Source organism: Chelonia mydas, chromosome 10, assembly GCF_015237465.2.
Source record: "Chelonia mydas isolate rCheMyd1 chromosome 10, rCheMyd1.pri.v2, whole genome shotgun sequence".
Classification (NCBI taxonomy): domain Eukaryota; kingdom Metazoa; phylum Chordata; order Testudines; family Cheloniidae; genus Chelonia; species Chelonia mydas.
The window spans coordinates 17,692,554-17,710,026 of record NC_051250.2 but is presented as its reverse complement, the minus strand read 5'-3'; the positions used below and the strand labels follow the sequence as shown (position 1 = coordinate 17,710,026).

The 17,473-nt window shown below is 40.1% G+C and overlaps 2 protein-coding genes across 13 annotated transcripts in view; one reads left to right on the top strand and one right to left on the bottom strand.

Annotated features, from left to right (window-relative positions):
* LOC119567223 overlaps positions 1-9,038 on the top strand; it is a 22,602-nt gene extending 13,564 nt beyond the window's left edge. For 2 of the 10 annotated variants that reach the window (XR_006284567.1, XR_006284565.1), the window contains exons 6-7: positions 1,223-1,526; positions 3,369-5,473. Coding sequence is in view for 2 of the 10 variants with exons in the window: in XM_037911253.2 (XP_037767181.1) it covers positions 125-423 (299 nt within the window). In the remaining 8 variants the exon portion in view is untranslated. Of the gene's footprint in view, positions 1-124; positions 1,528-3,368 lie in introns of those variants that run through there. The other 8 variants (XR_006284566.1, XM_037911253.2, XR_005227134.2 and 5 more) reach the window with 7 other exon arrangements.
* The window catches only part of TMC7 (transmembrane channel like 7), a 24,646-nt gene continuing 15,310 nt past the window's right edge, over positions 8,138-17,473 (bottom strand). The window contains exons 9-17 of one of the 3 annotated variants that reach the window (XM_043524527.1): positions 17,060-17,217; positions 16,019-16,133; positions 15,256-15,353; positions 14,740-14,923; positions 13,680-13,810; positions 12,511-12,666; positions 10,978-11,056; positions 9,637-9,698; positions 8,138-9,545 (exon numbers count right to left, since the gene is read on the bottom strand). In XM_043524527.1, coding sequence (XP_043380462.1) covers positions 9,681-9,698; positions 10,978-11,056; positions 12,511-12,666; positions 13,680-13,810; positions 14,740-14,923; positions 15,256-15,353; positions 16,019-16,133; positions 17,060-17,217 — 939 coding nt within the window. In that variant the 3' untranslated portion in view covers positions 8,138-9,545; positions 9,637-9,680. The remainder of the gene's footprint in view (positions 9,546-9,636; positions 9,699-10,977; positions 11,057-12,510; positions 12,667-13,679; positions 13,811-14,739; positions 14,924-15,255; positions 15,354-16,018; positions 16,134-17,059; positions 17,218-17,473) is intronic. The other 2 variants (XM_037911246.2, XM_037911247.2) reach the window with 2 other exon arrangements.

The following is a 17,473-nucleotide window of genomic DNA, read 5'->3' as shown; positions in this document are numbered from 1 at the left end:
AGACTATATTTGTTTGATCCATTTTATTGTTGTGTTTTAAAATAATAGTAAAGTGCCATGGGATGAGGGATTTTTTGTTAAATAAATATTAAATTAGTCATTAAAAATATGGTGTCTACTTTAGATACGAACAAAGGCAAGAAAGAAAAAAACATTAGAAATGTAAATGGACCGGTCAGAGTTGAGAGATCATCTAACATTTCCAGTAACTCATCTAAACATAAGAGTGTACTTTCTAAAACTTCTACAAGAGCAACTGATTTAAATTCATTGTACTTAAGTACCATATTTCCATATGCACAACGAACTGACAGAAGTAAAGCTTCTAAAAAAAATGTGCTTAATGAAGGAGAGTCCTCTGCCTTGTGCAGGCATTCAGATATCATGAAGAGCAAGATACAGAACCCAGTACTGGCCACGTAGCAGGCTTGACAAGTTTTGCTCACTCTCAGAAAAATGAATGCATCTCTAGGTACCTCTATAAGTCATCTGAATTCAAAAGGCAAAAGTCACCCCAAGTGCCTAGTAGAAAGCATTCAGGCAGCAGAGGTAGTAAGTCTAGCAAGCTTTCACAGAGAAGGCCAATAGAGAACTCCAGGAATATGCCACTACATCAAAAAGAAAGAAGAAATAGTGAAGGAAACAGGGAATTAAATGAGAAAATAATTCATACTATTTCCACAAATGCACAAACCCCAATCATAAATGAAAACACGGGAAAATAAACAGCTTCTTTTGTGACTCTTAAAGGTGGCGTTCACCACAGCCAAAATAACACGTGTAACAGCCTTCATCAGAGAACTTAAAGTAACCAGCCCCAAAAAAAGAAGAAAGATTTGTGTGAATTAGCTACAGGAAAAAATACCAAATCCCATAAGGTCTGTTTCCAAGGTCCATTGCAGTTTTCCAGAAATACTGAACAGAAATGTAAATGTGTAAACTTGAATAGTTGTAACATAACAAGTGAATATGGAATTCAAACCATTGCTTCAGAAAGTAAATCTTTAGAAACTATGACATCTTCCAGAGAATGAAAATGAAGAACACCTTTCTAGGGTTACACTTGGAGCACCTTCCTTTTTACGTCAAGTTTTCCTGGAAATGGAGCAAGATGCATCACCTACTTCAACTGCATTTGAGCCTAAAGATCTGGACAGCAGTTTAGAAAACAAAAATATACAACAATTATCTAACCAGCTTTTCATCCTTAATGAATCCACAGGAGACAAGAAGGTTCAGGATGCTATCAGTAATGTACATACAAGGGACATTATTTTAACAGACCATGTGATTGGCAAATGGCACATATCCCACAGAAGGCTCAGTGTTGTTGCACCTGTGCAGAACAACAACGTAACTTTATATCTGAAACATCTGATGAAGAACAAGACAGTTTCTCAGATTCATCGGTGACAGTAACAAGTATCCTAGGTGCATCAGAAAACGAACAGTCAGAGGAGTTCATTGTATCATCTGTATCTGACAGCCTGAGTCTTAGATCGTTATCTGATGTGCATGAACAGATGGTAAGAGCTTGCTGAAATTATGTTATTAATGTAACAAAACTCTTAAGTGCTTTTTTAAGTAGGCAGCAGTTTCTCTTTCCATTTGAAACCCCCCCCCCCTTTAACAAAAAAGTTGTAAATTGGCTGCTTAAATCATATTAGACCAAATGTGACATGTAAAATTAACAGTCTGGATGTAGAAACAGCTTTTTAACATCTTTGAAAATACTTAAACTAGTGAGGGATTCAGAAAAGGTGTTTCTCACACTAGTTTCTACAGCCTGTCTACACTTGCAAACTCTATAGCCTTAATTCACCATCAGTACACCCTAGGCTCAGATGACACAGTAGTAAAAACCACGGAGTCCTATCCGCATAACAGCTGTCACTGTTGCTGCCACTGGCAGAGAATTCTGGCTACAAGCTTTCCTACTATACACACACCATCACGGAGACAGGGAAAATCTCAAATAGCAACATATGGTAATTCAGCCTGAGTGGCAGTCTGCTCCAAGGTTTAGGATTGGAATAATTGAGGTGTCACCATTCAGGACAAGAGCTTAATCCGCAAATCATGTATGTGTCAAAGATTGACCAGCACCTGCCTTAATTAGTGCTCTTAGCATAAAATCAACCCAGAAAAATTGGAAGAAGTGCTCACACAGAGCAGCTTTTTTAGCCCTCACTTTTACTCTGAATGGCAGATACAATTTCAGCAAACAGTATCTCCTATCCAAATAAACCAGGAACCTGATGTAGTCCCATGCACTTCTGTTGACATAGTGAAATAATATTCCATTGGCACCATAGTGCGTCTAGAGGACTTATGAACTGATATATTAAAGTAGTTGGAATATATGGGCTAAAAGGTGTTAACATAACTCAGTCACTGTTCAACATTAAACAGGTTCAGGGTTTGGTATACAGCCTGCTTTGTACCATGGCAAACACACCGGTAAAAATCCTTTCAACCTTTTATTAAAGATATAGCAAAGAAAGAAAAGTAGTTAAAGCATTTGAAATGTAAAATATTAAACAAGGCTTTCAGTTTAACAGCATTTCTTGTTCCCTTTCACTTTAGCTGGAGAACGGTTTAGAAGGACCCCCCCTCCCCTTTTTCCACAGTTTCTTAGATGGTATTAGAGATGGTAATAACTGTCCTTTTGCGTAAAAGAGAAGAAGTTAGTTGAGATGAGCTGGAGCTACTTTTGTCAAAATCCAATCCCCTTTCATCCCACGTAGTGTTTGGGATTCAGCTGAAGCCAGCAGAGGTAGCGATGGTATCTGAGTCCGTCTCTCTGGCCCAGTCTGGTCAGGCTATCTCTCAGGATTAGGACAAAGAAGGTTCGGGGTCCCAGGAGATGGTCGGGGTGGCTGCCGTATGGTAAAGCTCACTCCGGTAGCTTCTGTCTGTTCTTCCATGTTATATTAAAGTCTCTTTCTTTAAGGACCTTAATTTAGGCCTAATATCTCCCACACCAATTTTGGTTAATTAATTTCCAGTTCCACATCTTCTGTTTTTACCAAGCTTGCTTTTAACAGTCCTTGAACCATATCAGTAGGCCCTTTTGTTCAGGCTAATTTAGTTTTTCTGTCTCCTTGTTGTACCTTTTGCCATCAACGTTTATTATAGGTTATTGTGACATCTTATGAACTTTCACATAGTTTTTACAGTTGATCTCACAGGTAGAGTAAAATGTTAGGCCCAGTTATTACAACAGGACCCAAATGATGGCAATGCAACTGTCCTGGACAATGTGAAATTATAACAATTGCAATGACAGTCCATCAAGTCTAATTTAAAACAAAAATTTCAAGGAGGAAAATCTTTTAACAGGTATTATCCCATTTTTTTCATCCTAGGAAAAAAACAATTGTGTTGACCGAAAAGAGGAGGAAAACTCTGACTCCAGCATAGGCCATCTTGATCAAAGAGTTCTAGAGGAAATGCAGAAGATTAGCACCTCTGACAGGCTCGCTCAGACAAACTCCTTCCATTTCAGATATTAATATTTATTCTACCTGAAAAGAACCAGATAGGCCGTTAGGTTTCCATTTCAGGGACCCACATCTTTGAGCTGGTATTCAATATTGGGGACCTGATGATGCCTTCCTTTCTATAGCACTGCAGTAATCTCACCTGATGGTAACAAAATCATGGATAACAATGGGATGGTTCAAATTCACAAGAGTGAATGTAAGATCCCTCTCAAGTGCAAGATAAGAATGAGTATTACTTATTCTGCCCCAAGGAACTTATAATCTAAATTGCTATCTGGCAATCCAGAAACCACCCAAGATCCAACAAATTCCCCAACCAAACCAAGACATGACCCATTAATCAAAGATACTGATATAATTTCTGCCATTTCCTCAGTATCTTGGTCTTGTCTGGGCTGAGTCTCAGTCTGCTCAGCTCATATCTATGCATCAGCCTCTGTCAGGCAGTGCTATGATGCATTAAATCTATGTCACTGATTTTCATACTACAGCTCTACAGATGAAGAAGGGACAGCAAATATGGATATGACACGTAAGAGTGTCAATACCAGTCATATTTCCATCATTTTCCACGTTACATTAGTACATAAGTTATCAGGTCAGTAGTAAACTGTTAGAATAAAAAATGGTTAAAATCAAACTTAACATGCCCCAGTCAGAACTGATACCATATACAAAAATTATGGTGTTTCCTTCTCTGAGTTAGTAGGTATGTAATGGTATCTGTTGCTTTAAAGCATCACAGATTGCGCTAGTTAAGGCATAATATTTCTCACTTTCATGACAAAGAACGTGACTTTTAGAGTTCACACACAAAAAATCATGTTCTTGATCTCTCCATTCAGCTGCTCCCAAGCAAGCCTTCATACATTTAATGGCTAGTGTAGTGGACTGTGGGATTTTTAAATGTCTTTAAACCATTCAATATTACTACATTAAAAAAACAATTATTGTAAAATAAAGGATATTTGGCTTCTCAACTTCCTATAACTTCTTAATTAGCACAGTGGGTGATATCCAGGGCCCATTCAAGTCAGTGAAGTTTTGCCTTTAACTTCAGTGGGGCTGGCGTTTCATGTCTTTGTGTCATGACTTTTCCTTCTGTAAACTACTTAATATTCTTCTCACTTTTTACCGTCACACACAACCAACCTTAGTTATGTTTAATGACTGTTTTGTTGCAAAGCTTCATCAAAGGGCTGGTCCAGCACGCAAGGGACTTTGACGGAGCTCCCATGTGCCTGTTGTGACCAGAATCAAGCCCTACATTAATTTAAGCTGTAATGAATAATTGATAATGCTTTTAAAATTAGATAAAGTGCACCTCATACAGCTATGCTGATTTCTGCTGAATTAAGTTACATATTGCCAGCTAAATTAGGACAACTGCAAATCATGTCAACTTGTTTAGAAAGCTATTATAATGATGTGCACCTAAAAACCCAGTCAGGCAAGGTGAGACATGTGAGCAGACCTCTGCACCCATGCGGAGCTTCACTGACTTCACTAGGGCTTTGTGCAGATTTAAGGGTTTGCACACTTAGCTCAGTTTACAGGACTGGGGGCCTAAATAGTATTTACTTTAAAAGTGTAATATTTGTGACACATACACCTGCACAAAGTGTTACACCTGAGGGAATTTTGCACCAAAAAACTAAAAATTCTGTGCACATCTTAAAATTCTGAAAATTTTATTTGTCAATAAATAAACGTGGAGACTCCCACATGGCAGTGGGGAGAACAGGCCACTGGCTGCATAGAGGTGGGAGATCACCCTGCAGTCCCCCCAGGACACAGACTTAACGGTGGGGCTGCACACAACCCTGACAAAGTGCAAGGGCCGGGCCTGCCCCAGAAACACCCTGGGGCCCTGCCCCTCTGTACCAGGTGTGGGCAGGCAGGCTCCTCTTGGCAGGATCCAAGTGTGGAGGGGCTTAGTGTGGGGTAACCTGGGTGCGGGCAGCTCAGTAGGGGATCTGGATGCACAAAGGCTCATTTGGGGGTGGGGCGGTTCTGGGTGCAGGGGCAATGGGATTCTGCAGGGGGGTCCAGGTGAAGGTGGTTGGAACTTGATTGGGGGGGGGTCAGTGTGTGGGGAGGCTCAATGGGGAGGGGTCCGGGTGCTGGGGGAGTGGGGCTTGGTGGGATGGGAATCCAGGTGCAGCTGGTTGGGGCTCAGTGGGGTGGGGGTCCAGTGGGGGGGGGCTCGTTGGGGTGGTGCAGGGGGGATGGGGTGTTTGATAAGCCTGCTTAACAGGGGAGCCCCAGCTGCTGCTGCCACATGCCAAGCTCCCACTCCTCCCTATACCCACTGTCCCTGCCTCATCCCCTCCCCATTTCTCTCTCCACTGTCCCCTGCCCCTGTCTCACTCCCACATTGCCTCTTCCTCGCCCCACCACAGGCCCTCCCCCTTGTACAGAAAACAGGAAGGCTCCCAACACACACAAGGGGAGCACAACCAGCACGAGAACCCAGGAGGCGGCATCCAGCTGCAGAGGCAGCAGCCGGAGCTGAACCCTCTGTCAGCCAAGCAGCTCTGCGCTCACAGAAATGGGGAGTAACAGTGGCATATGACCCCATGTGCTCCCCCATCTCACCTCTGTTTGGGGGGACAATGCCTCCCCAAACTACACCCACCAAAAACCACACAGGCACATGAGCACTCATGCAGATTCCCTTTGCTTCCCCATCATTTTCTGCTGAGAAGCAAAGAAATCTGCAGAGGGACCTGAATTCTGCGCCCGCGCAGTGACACAGAATTCCCCCAGGAGTAAAAGTATATAAAAAAATCAAAGTGGCACCGTAACTGGGTCTGCTCCTGTGAGGCTTTCATGCACAGAACTCCCATTGATTTCACTAGGAGTTCCACATTCAGAGAGCTTGCATGATTAGGCCCACAGAGCCTGAGTTTGCAAAGACTTACATATGTGTTTAACTTTACTACCATGACTACTAGTACTTTAACTTTGTGCATTGACTTGTCCCACTGTCTTTAGCAGGACAGCTCACACTGTGTAAAGCTAAGCATGTCTTTGCAGGACTATGGTCACAATTATTCATTTTTACCTTTTGTGAAATCCATTGAAAGAATGTGTAATTTCCTGTTTTGAAAGAAAATGACTGTCAATTACATTACTAGTAAGTATTGTGTTGGCCTGTAAATTACTGCAAATTTACTGTCTCTCTGATAATCAGTATATTAAAAAGCCCAATCTATGTGTAATTTATAATAAATATATTTCCTACCAGTCAATTGAATTTTTTTAAAGTGATAAAATAGCTCCAAGGAAAGACTGTTTTTTATACCACTGTGGGAAAGGGGTCCAGCAGTCAGATTGGATATTTCCTAGAACCACATGAAGCGGAGATAAAACAGAAAGACACAAATGCTCTTAATTCCCTTCCAAGACAGTACTTTGTTCTCAACTGAATATAAATATGATTTATTTTTTGAACATTTAGAACAAATGTCAAAGCTGTTGCTCAGTCTCAATACAGTTAGCTTTAGACAGCAATGAAGCTGCGGCAGTGCAGACTGACTTCCCTGTAGATGCTAATGATGCCTATGGAAGCCAACCCAATGGAAGTGAGCACAATAACATCATGTTGCCTTAAATGTGACCCAGATTTTCAAGCTGTTACCACTAAAAGCCAAGCATTTAGTAAAAGTGTGTATCTTAAGTGAGATTCATTGAACACAAGAACAATCCGGATCCAATTAGGCCCTGGCCCTGAAGTCTGTGGTAAAACTCACATTACCCTTCTTTGTACAGGATTAACCCTTCTGTTAGTTTCTTCAGAGCTGAAACTGACTTGGAAACAGTGATATTCAATTTTCATAACATTTTAACATGGTTTGACTCATGCGATTCTTTTCTTACAAAGTGAACAAACATTTAAATATGGTAAAGATTTTATTTTTAGCTTTAGATTTAAAGCAGATTTGGCAGGTAAGCTCTGTGCTTAAGTTTTGCAGCCTTATTAGTACAATTCTGAAATGGTGAAAAAGAGCAATTCCTTATGACAAGAACAGGCAGTATTTAATATAAGCCTAAGCAGTTTAAAGAAGTGTTTTGTGAACCCAACTTATTTTCACTGTTACTTTATCATAGAAAACCAGCACTTACGTTTTTAAAAAATTTTAGTAACTGAGTCTTTTAAAAAAATAACTTTAAATACAATGGCACTGTCAATTATAAAAATAACTAGTACTTTACTTTGCATCAGGACAAAACCTATTATTACATGAATTTTGGGGGGATTTCATAACTAAGACTGATGGTCTCGGATGGGATCATACTCAGCCCCTCCACAGCTGGGGCTACCTTTCTGTTTTTAGCAAGACAGTTTGATCAGAGCTAGCATGGATACATCTCCTCAAGACGAAATTTACAACTTCCAACTCCAATGCAGATGTACCCTCGGATCCTGGGTTGAGTTTGCAGTGTCAGCTCTTAGGGAATTTTTTCTTTAACTTGTTCACAGAAAATGTAGCACATTCAATTGATTTAAAGCAAAGTGTATTTTAAAAGCTTAAGAAATAATAAAGGGATGGGATCTCAGCTGGTGTAAATTGGCCTTGAAATGTTCAATAACGTTAACTATTTTTTAAAAATCTCCACACACTAGATAAGATTCAGAGTTGTTTAATGCATGTTAGTTTTTTAAAAATTAATCATTCCAAGATATACAGTCAAAGATACAGGATCTGTCACATTAAAGATTAACAGTACACCAAGGGCTTGCATAAATACTTATTGCTACTGTGTAATATGTTCCAAGTTATCCTCTACAGAGTTCAAGTAACATACGCATACGTACATACAATGCACTATAGAAAACTCTAAGCAATGGAAGCAGAGTCTTCAAATAATGAAATCTGGTAGAGTATTTGGAAATTATTCGTTCATAAAAATATAGTTCCATGCTGCTTTTTTTTTTAAACAAGTAGTGCATTTAAGAGGTACTGGCATGTAAGAGTGTTAAAGTTTCCAAATGTTGTACTGTAAAGTTGCTACTTATTTGCTTTAAAATATGTACACCTGAGAGTTAAGCAAGAAAGGCACTATAACATTCAAAACTTGTTCAGAACAAAATTGGAGTAACAGTACATTACAGGCATAAAATAAGGGCCAGATCCCCAGCTGGTGTAAATTGGCTTAGCTCCATTTACTTCAGTTTCACTACACTGATTTACACCAACTGAGGATCTGTTCCCAGCGTTTGCTCAAAATTCCTTTCATTGTATTTTGCTTCTGAAACGCTTAGGGCCAAATTTCCAGTGAATCATAGACAAGACTGACCATAATAGCTGTTTCAGAGCAAAAACTCTAAGTCTACATATTAAAAATATTTAAGAAATCTACTTAAATGAATACAGATTTTATTTGTTCCCCCTATGTGCTAATTCGGCATAGCAACCTAGATGCCTCCAACACTTCAGTTTTAAAAGAGAAGTTAGTTGGAAAAGTGTAAAATTAGGAATTCCTATAGTCCCCCGACCCCCCTACTCCCACAGCATAATTTATAAACAGAAAAACTGATATTTCAAATGGTTTCTGCGCTAAGACACTTCCTGGGCAAAGTTTCAGCTCAGAGCACATTTTTACAGCAATCTAAACCCCCCTGAAAATAGGGGTTTAATGTAAACACTGATAATCTTAAACCTTAACAACATAAATAGTCCTACCAGAGAGTTTCTGTGCAGAGTTAATATGGTACAAACACGTTAAGGCCCCAATCCTGAAAACATCTGTGCACATTCTTAACTTTAAACACAAGTAGTCCTATTGAAGCTGTGGGATTACTTGTGTTCTTAAAGTTAAGCATGCACAAAATTGTTTGAAAGATCAGGGCCCTAGTTAGTGATTCAGTTTTCAAGGTCCTACGGATTGTTATGTTTGTTCCTGCTGTATCTAGAGGTTCTATAAAGTCTCGAAGTCAAAATCCATCTCACACAATTTCCTTTTGGAGGTTTTTCAACTATGCTTCTGAGCTTCAGTTAGCTTTCTGATTAGGAACAGTTTGTCACGACTCTCCTAAAAAGACAGTTAAAATAAAACACAATAAATATATTTTAAAAAGACATTCTGTTTCTCCAATGTATCTATACATATAAGTCACACTCACCTTGTCTTTACTAGGAAAAAAGGTGGATTGTTCCCACATGGTAACTAACACATGGTATAATCCTAGTAAAGACAAGGCAATTGTAATTTTAACGAGTTAGTACTGTTTCCTTTTCAAAAGCACCTATGTGACTTAGGAACACAAATCCTATTGACTTTCAATGACACATGTGCTCCTCAATCACTCAGGGGCTTTTGAAAATTCCACCCCCTATATACATTAACACACATGCCCCTCTCAGACACAATCAGAATTTAAATACCAAAAGCTGGAGTCCATCCTTAGATACACACACAGGGGCATGCACTACAAAGTTTAATAGTCATTGACTGAAGCTCTGCTTTCACTTTCCAAGAGAAAACTCAATCAGGATCATGCTAATCTCCAAAGAGTGCGTTACTCCTGGTACGTGTGGATGCTATGTTCGTGCTTGCAAATCCCCAAAGCTCTGGGCATGAGTTGATTCTATGTGGAATGTCTGAGCCCTATTCATTAGTAGTTTCTTAAGTTAGTTATTTTAAAACTATTCCTAGTAGAACCTGGCCCAATTTCATGCTACTGTAATACATACACATAATAATAATAATTAATAATATAGAGGCATATGGAGCCATATTAGTAAACACAGATTTGGAAACTCTGCTCAAAGTCAGATATCACAGTAATTTTTGCATACATAGTACTTGCAAAGAGCAGTGATATTAAATAGAATGGAATATATATATATATATATGGCAATCAGATGTGTTCTCTGTTTGTGGCTAAGGAACAAGAACATTCATAAAATCCCCAAAGCAAATATTCTGCCTAAGACAGGGTCAGTCACTTGACACCTCCTATTTTTCTGTCTTAATTACTGTTTTCATAGATTAATAATTGAAGATCAGAAGGGATCATTAGATCATCTAGTCTGCTATACTGTATCACACGGGCCGTAGAATTTCACCCAGTTACCCCTGTATTGCACACAACACCCTGTGTCTGAGTAAAGCATCTCTTCCAGAAAGGCATTCAGTCTTGATTTGAAGACATAAAGAGATGTTAAATTTGAGGGGGTGGGGGGTTGCCTTATTTCTAATATGAATTTGTCTAGCTTCAGATTCTAGCAATTGGTTCTTATTATTCCTTTAAACTCTTGCAAGATTAAAGAGCCCTTTAGTACCCTGTGTTTTCTCCCTGTGAAGGTACTTATACACTGTTGTTCTCATTATACCTGGCTATACAAGAGAAATAGAAGGGAGCAAGAAAACAGCTGGTTTCTTTGCATGCTTGATTTCTAGTGCAACACAACTGAAAAACTTGGAGAGGGGGAAGGAATGAAGACATTGTATCAGATCTTACCATAACCAACTGTTCCCTGAGCTGATCAACAACCCGTTTATGTGCTCCAGCCAAGGCAATGAAATAGAACATAATAAGGCTGCAAACAGGAAATATGTATAATATGTTACCATCATACACATGCCAACATACACAGAAAACTATTCAGAAAAAAAGACAGTTACAGCGTACACCAAACTAAGCCGGAAGTTGCTGGAACAATTTGTATAGTGCTTATTGAGATCCACTGAACCAAACTGTAAACCCTGTATATGATAGAAACCACCTCAAGTCAGGGGGTGCAGCAGCACCCCTAGTTCCAGCACCTATGAACTAAGCATTGTGATGGAAAACCCAAACTAATGAAGTATCAACATACAGCTGGGATGGGTAGGGGACAGCCATGACTGAAGCAGCCTGCGGCAAGAGAGCTGTTGAGGGATTTCTCCTGTCAGCAGGAAGAGGCACTCAGGTTGCATGGAAGGCGGGTCCTCTTGAAGCTGTTCTGAGATCTGTAGTGCTTCCCCCATTTCCACACATCTGTGTGGTTAGAGGGCCTCTGTCCCCTCCATGGACTATCAGCACCCTTCTGTGCCCTGAGGGGATGCTCCCTGAGAAGCTGAGTTTAAACGAGTAGTTCTTTAATTTCCCTCTTCTCCAGTTTTTAGCCCTTGATCTGTAGTCACAACAATTTTATATTAATTCCTGTGGGCTTACTATAGATACTGCCCTTGTAAATGACTCAGAATGAGATTAACACTGTGAAAGGAGCAAAGGAGATAGCAGGAAACTGGAAGCTGAAACTGCTTGCCTATCTGAGAACTGAAATGGTTTTTCTTCCAAATAATTAAAATTTATGACCACCACCTACTAGCAAACATGTCATAGGGAGTTAGTGACCACGTATTAAAAACATTCTGAGTATTAAGGACATGAAAAATAAGACGTGAAGTCCTGGGGGTACAAAACTACAGACCCAGTTCAGGAAAGCACTTAAGCATGTGCTTAAAATTAAACCTTCAAGAATCAGGGCCTGGGGTGAACATTCCGATGTAGTTGGTGGTTTTAACAAGTGCACAAGTTATACAGAACCCCAGTGCACAAGCCTCTCAAGATCAATGAAACAGTGACATAAAATTAAATTCTACTTTATAGACTGGCCTATCTGGAGACCAAGTAGCAAACTTGGGACTTCAGTTTCCTAAACTGGAAGGCCAGATGCGTTACACAGGTGCAATTCTGGGGGGGAAACTGCCCTCTGCTTACAACATGCCAGTTTGCAGAATGGCTAGCAGCTAATGTTTTGGGAAGAGAGATAAGAAGCGGCGATGTTGGTCATCTGGACAACTAGGAGACGAGAGAAGAATGCAAATAATGAAAAGAGACAAAAACTGAAGGTTCAAATACAAGAGCTGAAGCCTACCGCCTCCCTGCGCAAAGAAAATTGGGTTTAATAAATGTTTCACATCTGTTTAATTAACAGAGAACTAAATCGTACAACTACATGGAGGACAACAAAACTTAAAGGGCACCACCAAACTCAACAGCACTCACCAGATAACCATAAAGAAAGGCACTGCAAATGCTTCTGAAGCTATACCATTAAGGACCTTCTGCAGAGCTGTTGGAAACCCTTGTATTGTATGTGGAACAACATCCCACGAACTGTTAAAATTAACGAATGGCCCACACGCTTTAGAGGGGCGGAAGCTATTGAAAAAGCAACATAAAAGAGATGTCACACAGAAAGATATAACAAGGCAACAGGGGATCCCATTCTTATTTGTTTCCATAAGTCAAAGTGCCCTTGTTTATATTAAAATGAATTATTTTAAAACAAAAAAGCTATTAGTGCACAACTAATTAATTACTTTTTAATTCTATGCAGGTATATTTTCTTCTAACTTATATTTCCAAAATGGTTGGTGACAGGATGGACTGGTGCTTTGTGGGGTGTATATGGGCGGAGAGATTTCTGTGGTCTAGAAAACTCATTATGTTGCACGTGGTACAATTAAGTGAGTGAATGTAATACAGACGGAGTATGAAAGATCATCTTGTCTTCCTCCCCCCCACACACATCTTTTTTCCCCTCAGTTTTATTTCTTTCTGTGCAGCAACATTTTCGTGTTGAGTTCCTTTCTCACTTCCTTGTCAAGATCAAATGAGCATTAAAGAGTGCTGACACCGGGGAGCAGTTGGATTGTTTTAACAAGAAGTAGTCAGAAAAGCCAGGGGGTTAATTGCCCTGGTTTAATCCTGAAAGGCCAGTGAAGCTTCTTGAGGAAAGCAGCGTCTGCGGCCAATCAGAACCAGAGAAGAGCCAAAACATTTTTAAAAAAAAACTCTTGAGGTTTGGGAGAAAGGGGTGTAATTCAAACACTGGAAGCTACCGGCCTCCTGAACCCAAGTTCTGGCACAGTTAAGTTTCCTGAGTTGAGGCTAAACCGTGGAGGACTGGAGTCCAGGCTGAGGAACCTGAATTTTGACTTTGGGGTATTTGTGTTTGGATGCATGTCCTTTCCCAGCACAGGGGAGGACAAATTAAAATTTTACTCCTCTCCTTCCTGACCCCCCGGCCCGAGAGAGAGAAGAGTGAAAGCAACCGTGACTTGTTATATGAAAGCCAGACCCACCACTTGAGGCACCCCTACTAGAGTTTAAAAAATCCCTTTAAATTAAAGCAAAATAATAAACTTTATAAATATTAAACCATTATTTACTATGTCATGCTGAGTCCCAAAGGAATAAAAGCCAATACAAGCCCAATCAACAGCACCACCAAGAAGAAGAAATTAGAGCTTGATGCTCTGACAGGCCTCTTTGAAGGTCTACACGTATGCATCAAACTTATCTGGAGAGGAAGAAAAGGAGGGCGGGGGAAAGAAACAGATCTCAACCATTTATTTTTCCAATTGGTCCATGTCTAGCCTAGCCTAGCCCAGCCCATCCCTCTCCTCTGGCCCCAAATACTAAAGGCTCAATCTGCTCCCTTTGATATTAATGGGCTCCCTGGAGCTGAGGTCAGAATGTTTTACGTTTCAGAAGAAGCCAAATACCATCCATCATCTTGGATTTGCGTCTTCTCAAGAGGAAGTCCCTACAGTTGCTTTCAGAGCTTTGGCCCCAGTCCAGCCACAGATCCCTATGACTGCATATAGGTCCACTGACTGCAATGGAGTTCTGCCTGTGTGCAGTATATTGCAGGATCGGGGCTTTAGGTTTCAAATCCAAAAGTCCCAACAAGTCACACAAACCTTTGCAAAATATTAAAATGCCAGCAGGGATTTGCTGCTCAAAAGGAATGAATCTAAGCTGGTCTGGTCAGATTTCACAACTTCTGAGACAAAAGGCCCATAGAACTGACACTTCTTAAACAAAGTCTTGGATTTCCATTTTGTTGATTGAACTGAATATATGCCATCTTGGCAAAATCCCTTCCTTGCTCTGAAGTCTCATGTTGGAAAATAAACCACCGGCAAGAAGGTGTAAATTAACTGCATCACGAAGCAACAGTTTCTTATAAAATGGACAAATTAACTGATGAGCATGACATTAGCAGTCATTTTCTAGATCCTTTCAAAGTTAAATATCTACTTTTATTGTTTTTTTTTTTTAAAAAAAATCACCATAAAACCACCCCAAAGAGGACACCATGTTATTTCATTTCCATTACGCTGCACCCTTAGTATTTTTTTAAAAATCATTATTTCTATCTTCTGCAAGTACAAAAGCCACAGAGAAGTACCCAATTTACTTCCACTTACCACAAACCTTCATTACCTTTTTTATGTAAAAGACGATAAAATATTTTACAGTTGCTATAGCAGGAAGAACGGGTGAATAAAAGGTTCCAATCCAGCAGATTGTCTGCCCATAAACAATTTCCAGTACATTTTCAGGAATTCCAAATTCCTGCAGGCCGCACCACTGAATTGGTTTACAAGAGTAATAGGTAACTAACAACCTAAAAAACAAAACAAAAACACTAGTTCTCAAGCAGTGAGACTGAACTGAACTCCACAACCTTTTAAATATATATTCAGAGTAAAGAGAAAAGGAACATTAAAAGCATTAGACAAAACTTGTAACACAATGACGTCTCAAGAAACCGAATTCCACTGGCAGGCAAGTGTCCAATTGATCAGGTATTTTATTTAACAATCTGGTAATTTTATAATTGCGGTTTTAATTTAAAATGGAAAATCTGGTGAGAAGAGTAGAGTAACAGGAGTAATGGTAAAAAGGAACATCTTAAATTGTTCAGCAAAAGCATGTTCAATGGGAGTGAATACTCACTTTCTAGGAAAGTTAACAAACACTGCCACAGCAAAAATTATTATGAAATCAAAAATCATCAGCTTATACATCTCCTGCCCAACTCGAGATTCCCAGCACTGAAAAAAATAAAGAGGGAAAACAGGATTAGAAGAACAAACAGAAACTACAGAAATCTGTCAGAAAACACAACTAACTTCAAAATCACTGCCATAATAGTAAACTCCTAGCCATGTTTCCAAAGTTTTTTATTAATTATTATTATTGCCCTATAACCCATAAACATTTTAAAGGACCAAACCTTGGTCCCATTGGTATCAAACGCAATAAATGCTGTTGGGTTTGAGCCTTCGCTGGTGTTAATGGTCATAGCTCCAATGAGACAGATCTACACCAGCTAAGGATCTGTCCCACTGGCTCCAAAGGAATCTCAATTTTGCCCTAAAAGGAAAACAAGCCATACGCAGATTTAAGAAGTTCACTGATTTACATTGAGCAATAATACGTAGTGCTAATTGTATCTCTCCCCCAACCCTGCACAGCAACCCAATTCCTGATTACAGGCTGATTACAGCCTACAACTAAAGAGGGGGCAGGCGATCGTCAGCTCCCATTAGATGCAGGAGATATATAGCAAGGAAAACTAATGCCTCTCTTGGAGGACATTAAAGATAAGCATGTCTCAAAGTGAACATCAATTCTGAGTACCTGACACGCAAGCAAAGCATGTACAAAGGTATCTTTATTTGGACATTGTGATTGATTAAACATAAAATCTGCTTACTGGGTAGAGCTCGTAATTGTATCCACAGGGCTTACACTTTTCATTACCACATGAGATTCGATTCCACAGTGAAAACAAAAGAACACCAATGTTGGCCAGCCGCACAAAGACACACCTGCAGAAATAACAAAACCCCACGCTCTAACACCTCAGAAAAGTCACAACTGTAGAGCCTGATCCAACTGGCAACGGGACTCTATTCAGTGTAACAGGGTGTTGGATCAGGCCCTTAATACAAAAGCATTTCACACAGCTTTAACTGAAGAATAAGCCAATGAGTTAACATAGGTTTTATTTCAGTTTCAATAACATTAAGCTTCTTTGACTCTTCCCCACTTTAGATTACAGTATGTCAGTGTTTTGCTTACATTATGTCCTAGACCACAGTCATTTCAAATGTAGGCTTTGGGACAGCCACAGTCCTCGGGCTGCCACTCTCTAACTGCCTCAGGTCACCAACTCCCAGCTCTTTGCTGTCTCTTACCCTGCAGTATCTTTTGGCACAAACTACTTCCACTTCGTGCTGGGCCTTGTCCTGCTCTAGCCCTATTAATGCAAGACAGTAACATAAGAGAAGCTGACGACTGCACACTCTGTTGCTGTCCTGTGGAATAGCTGCTGTACAGAGAGACAGTGTGAATATTTCTCCTGCGCTATTGAGAACTGTGCCAAGACTGTATCTTTGTCCCACCACGCATTTATATCAGGGTGAGCCCCCAGAACCAACCCCGCCACAGACCACCCAGCTAGGCGGGTGAAGAGGACGAAATGACTACATTGTCTTTCCATCCACAGACACAGTCGTGGATTGTTTCTAGAAATGAAAAAATGCAGTCAAAAAAGTCCAGCAGAGGCTGCTCTCTGCTATCCTGGGCCCTCCCAAGAAAGCCAGATTGGCTGCTGTGGGGAGCCACAATACATCTCCTCCCTGATTTGGGATGTTGCCTCTTAGGACCATTTTAACTTATGAAAAGAGCACCCATGTGCCACCACGATCAGCACCTTCGAAAAGCTAGTGACAATAATAATAAACACACTTACCGCATCAGTGTTAACCTGATCTCAAAGGCTGGTGAATACTCTTCCAATTGGATTATATATGAAAAAAACAGAGGCACAATAAAGTTGGCCAAGGTGATCACTATAGAAGGCAAGTATTGCACCAAGAGATTACCCTCAAACATCATCTTGATGCTATCCTACATGGGATGAGAGGTGAGAAGTGTAATGTACACAAAAACTTCTCTCAGAGTAGCAGCCGTGTTAGTCTGTATTCGCAAAAAGAAAAGGAGTACTTGTGGCACCTTAGAGACTAACAAGTTTATTTGTGCATAAGCTTTCGTGAGCTACAGCTCACTTCATCGGATCCATTCAGGAACTTCTCTATTCCTGTTCTCTGCTCAGGCTTCCCATTGGCCTGAGCTGTCCAGAACTCTGGCATCATCTTTCACTCTG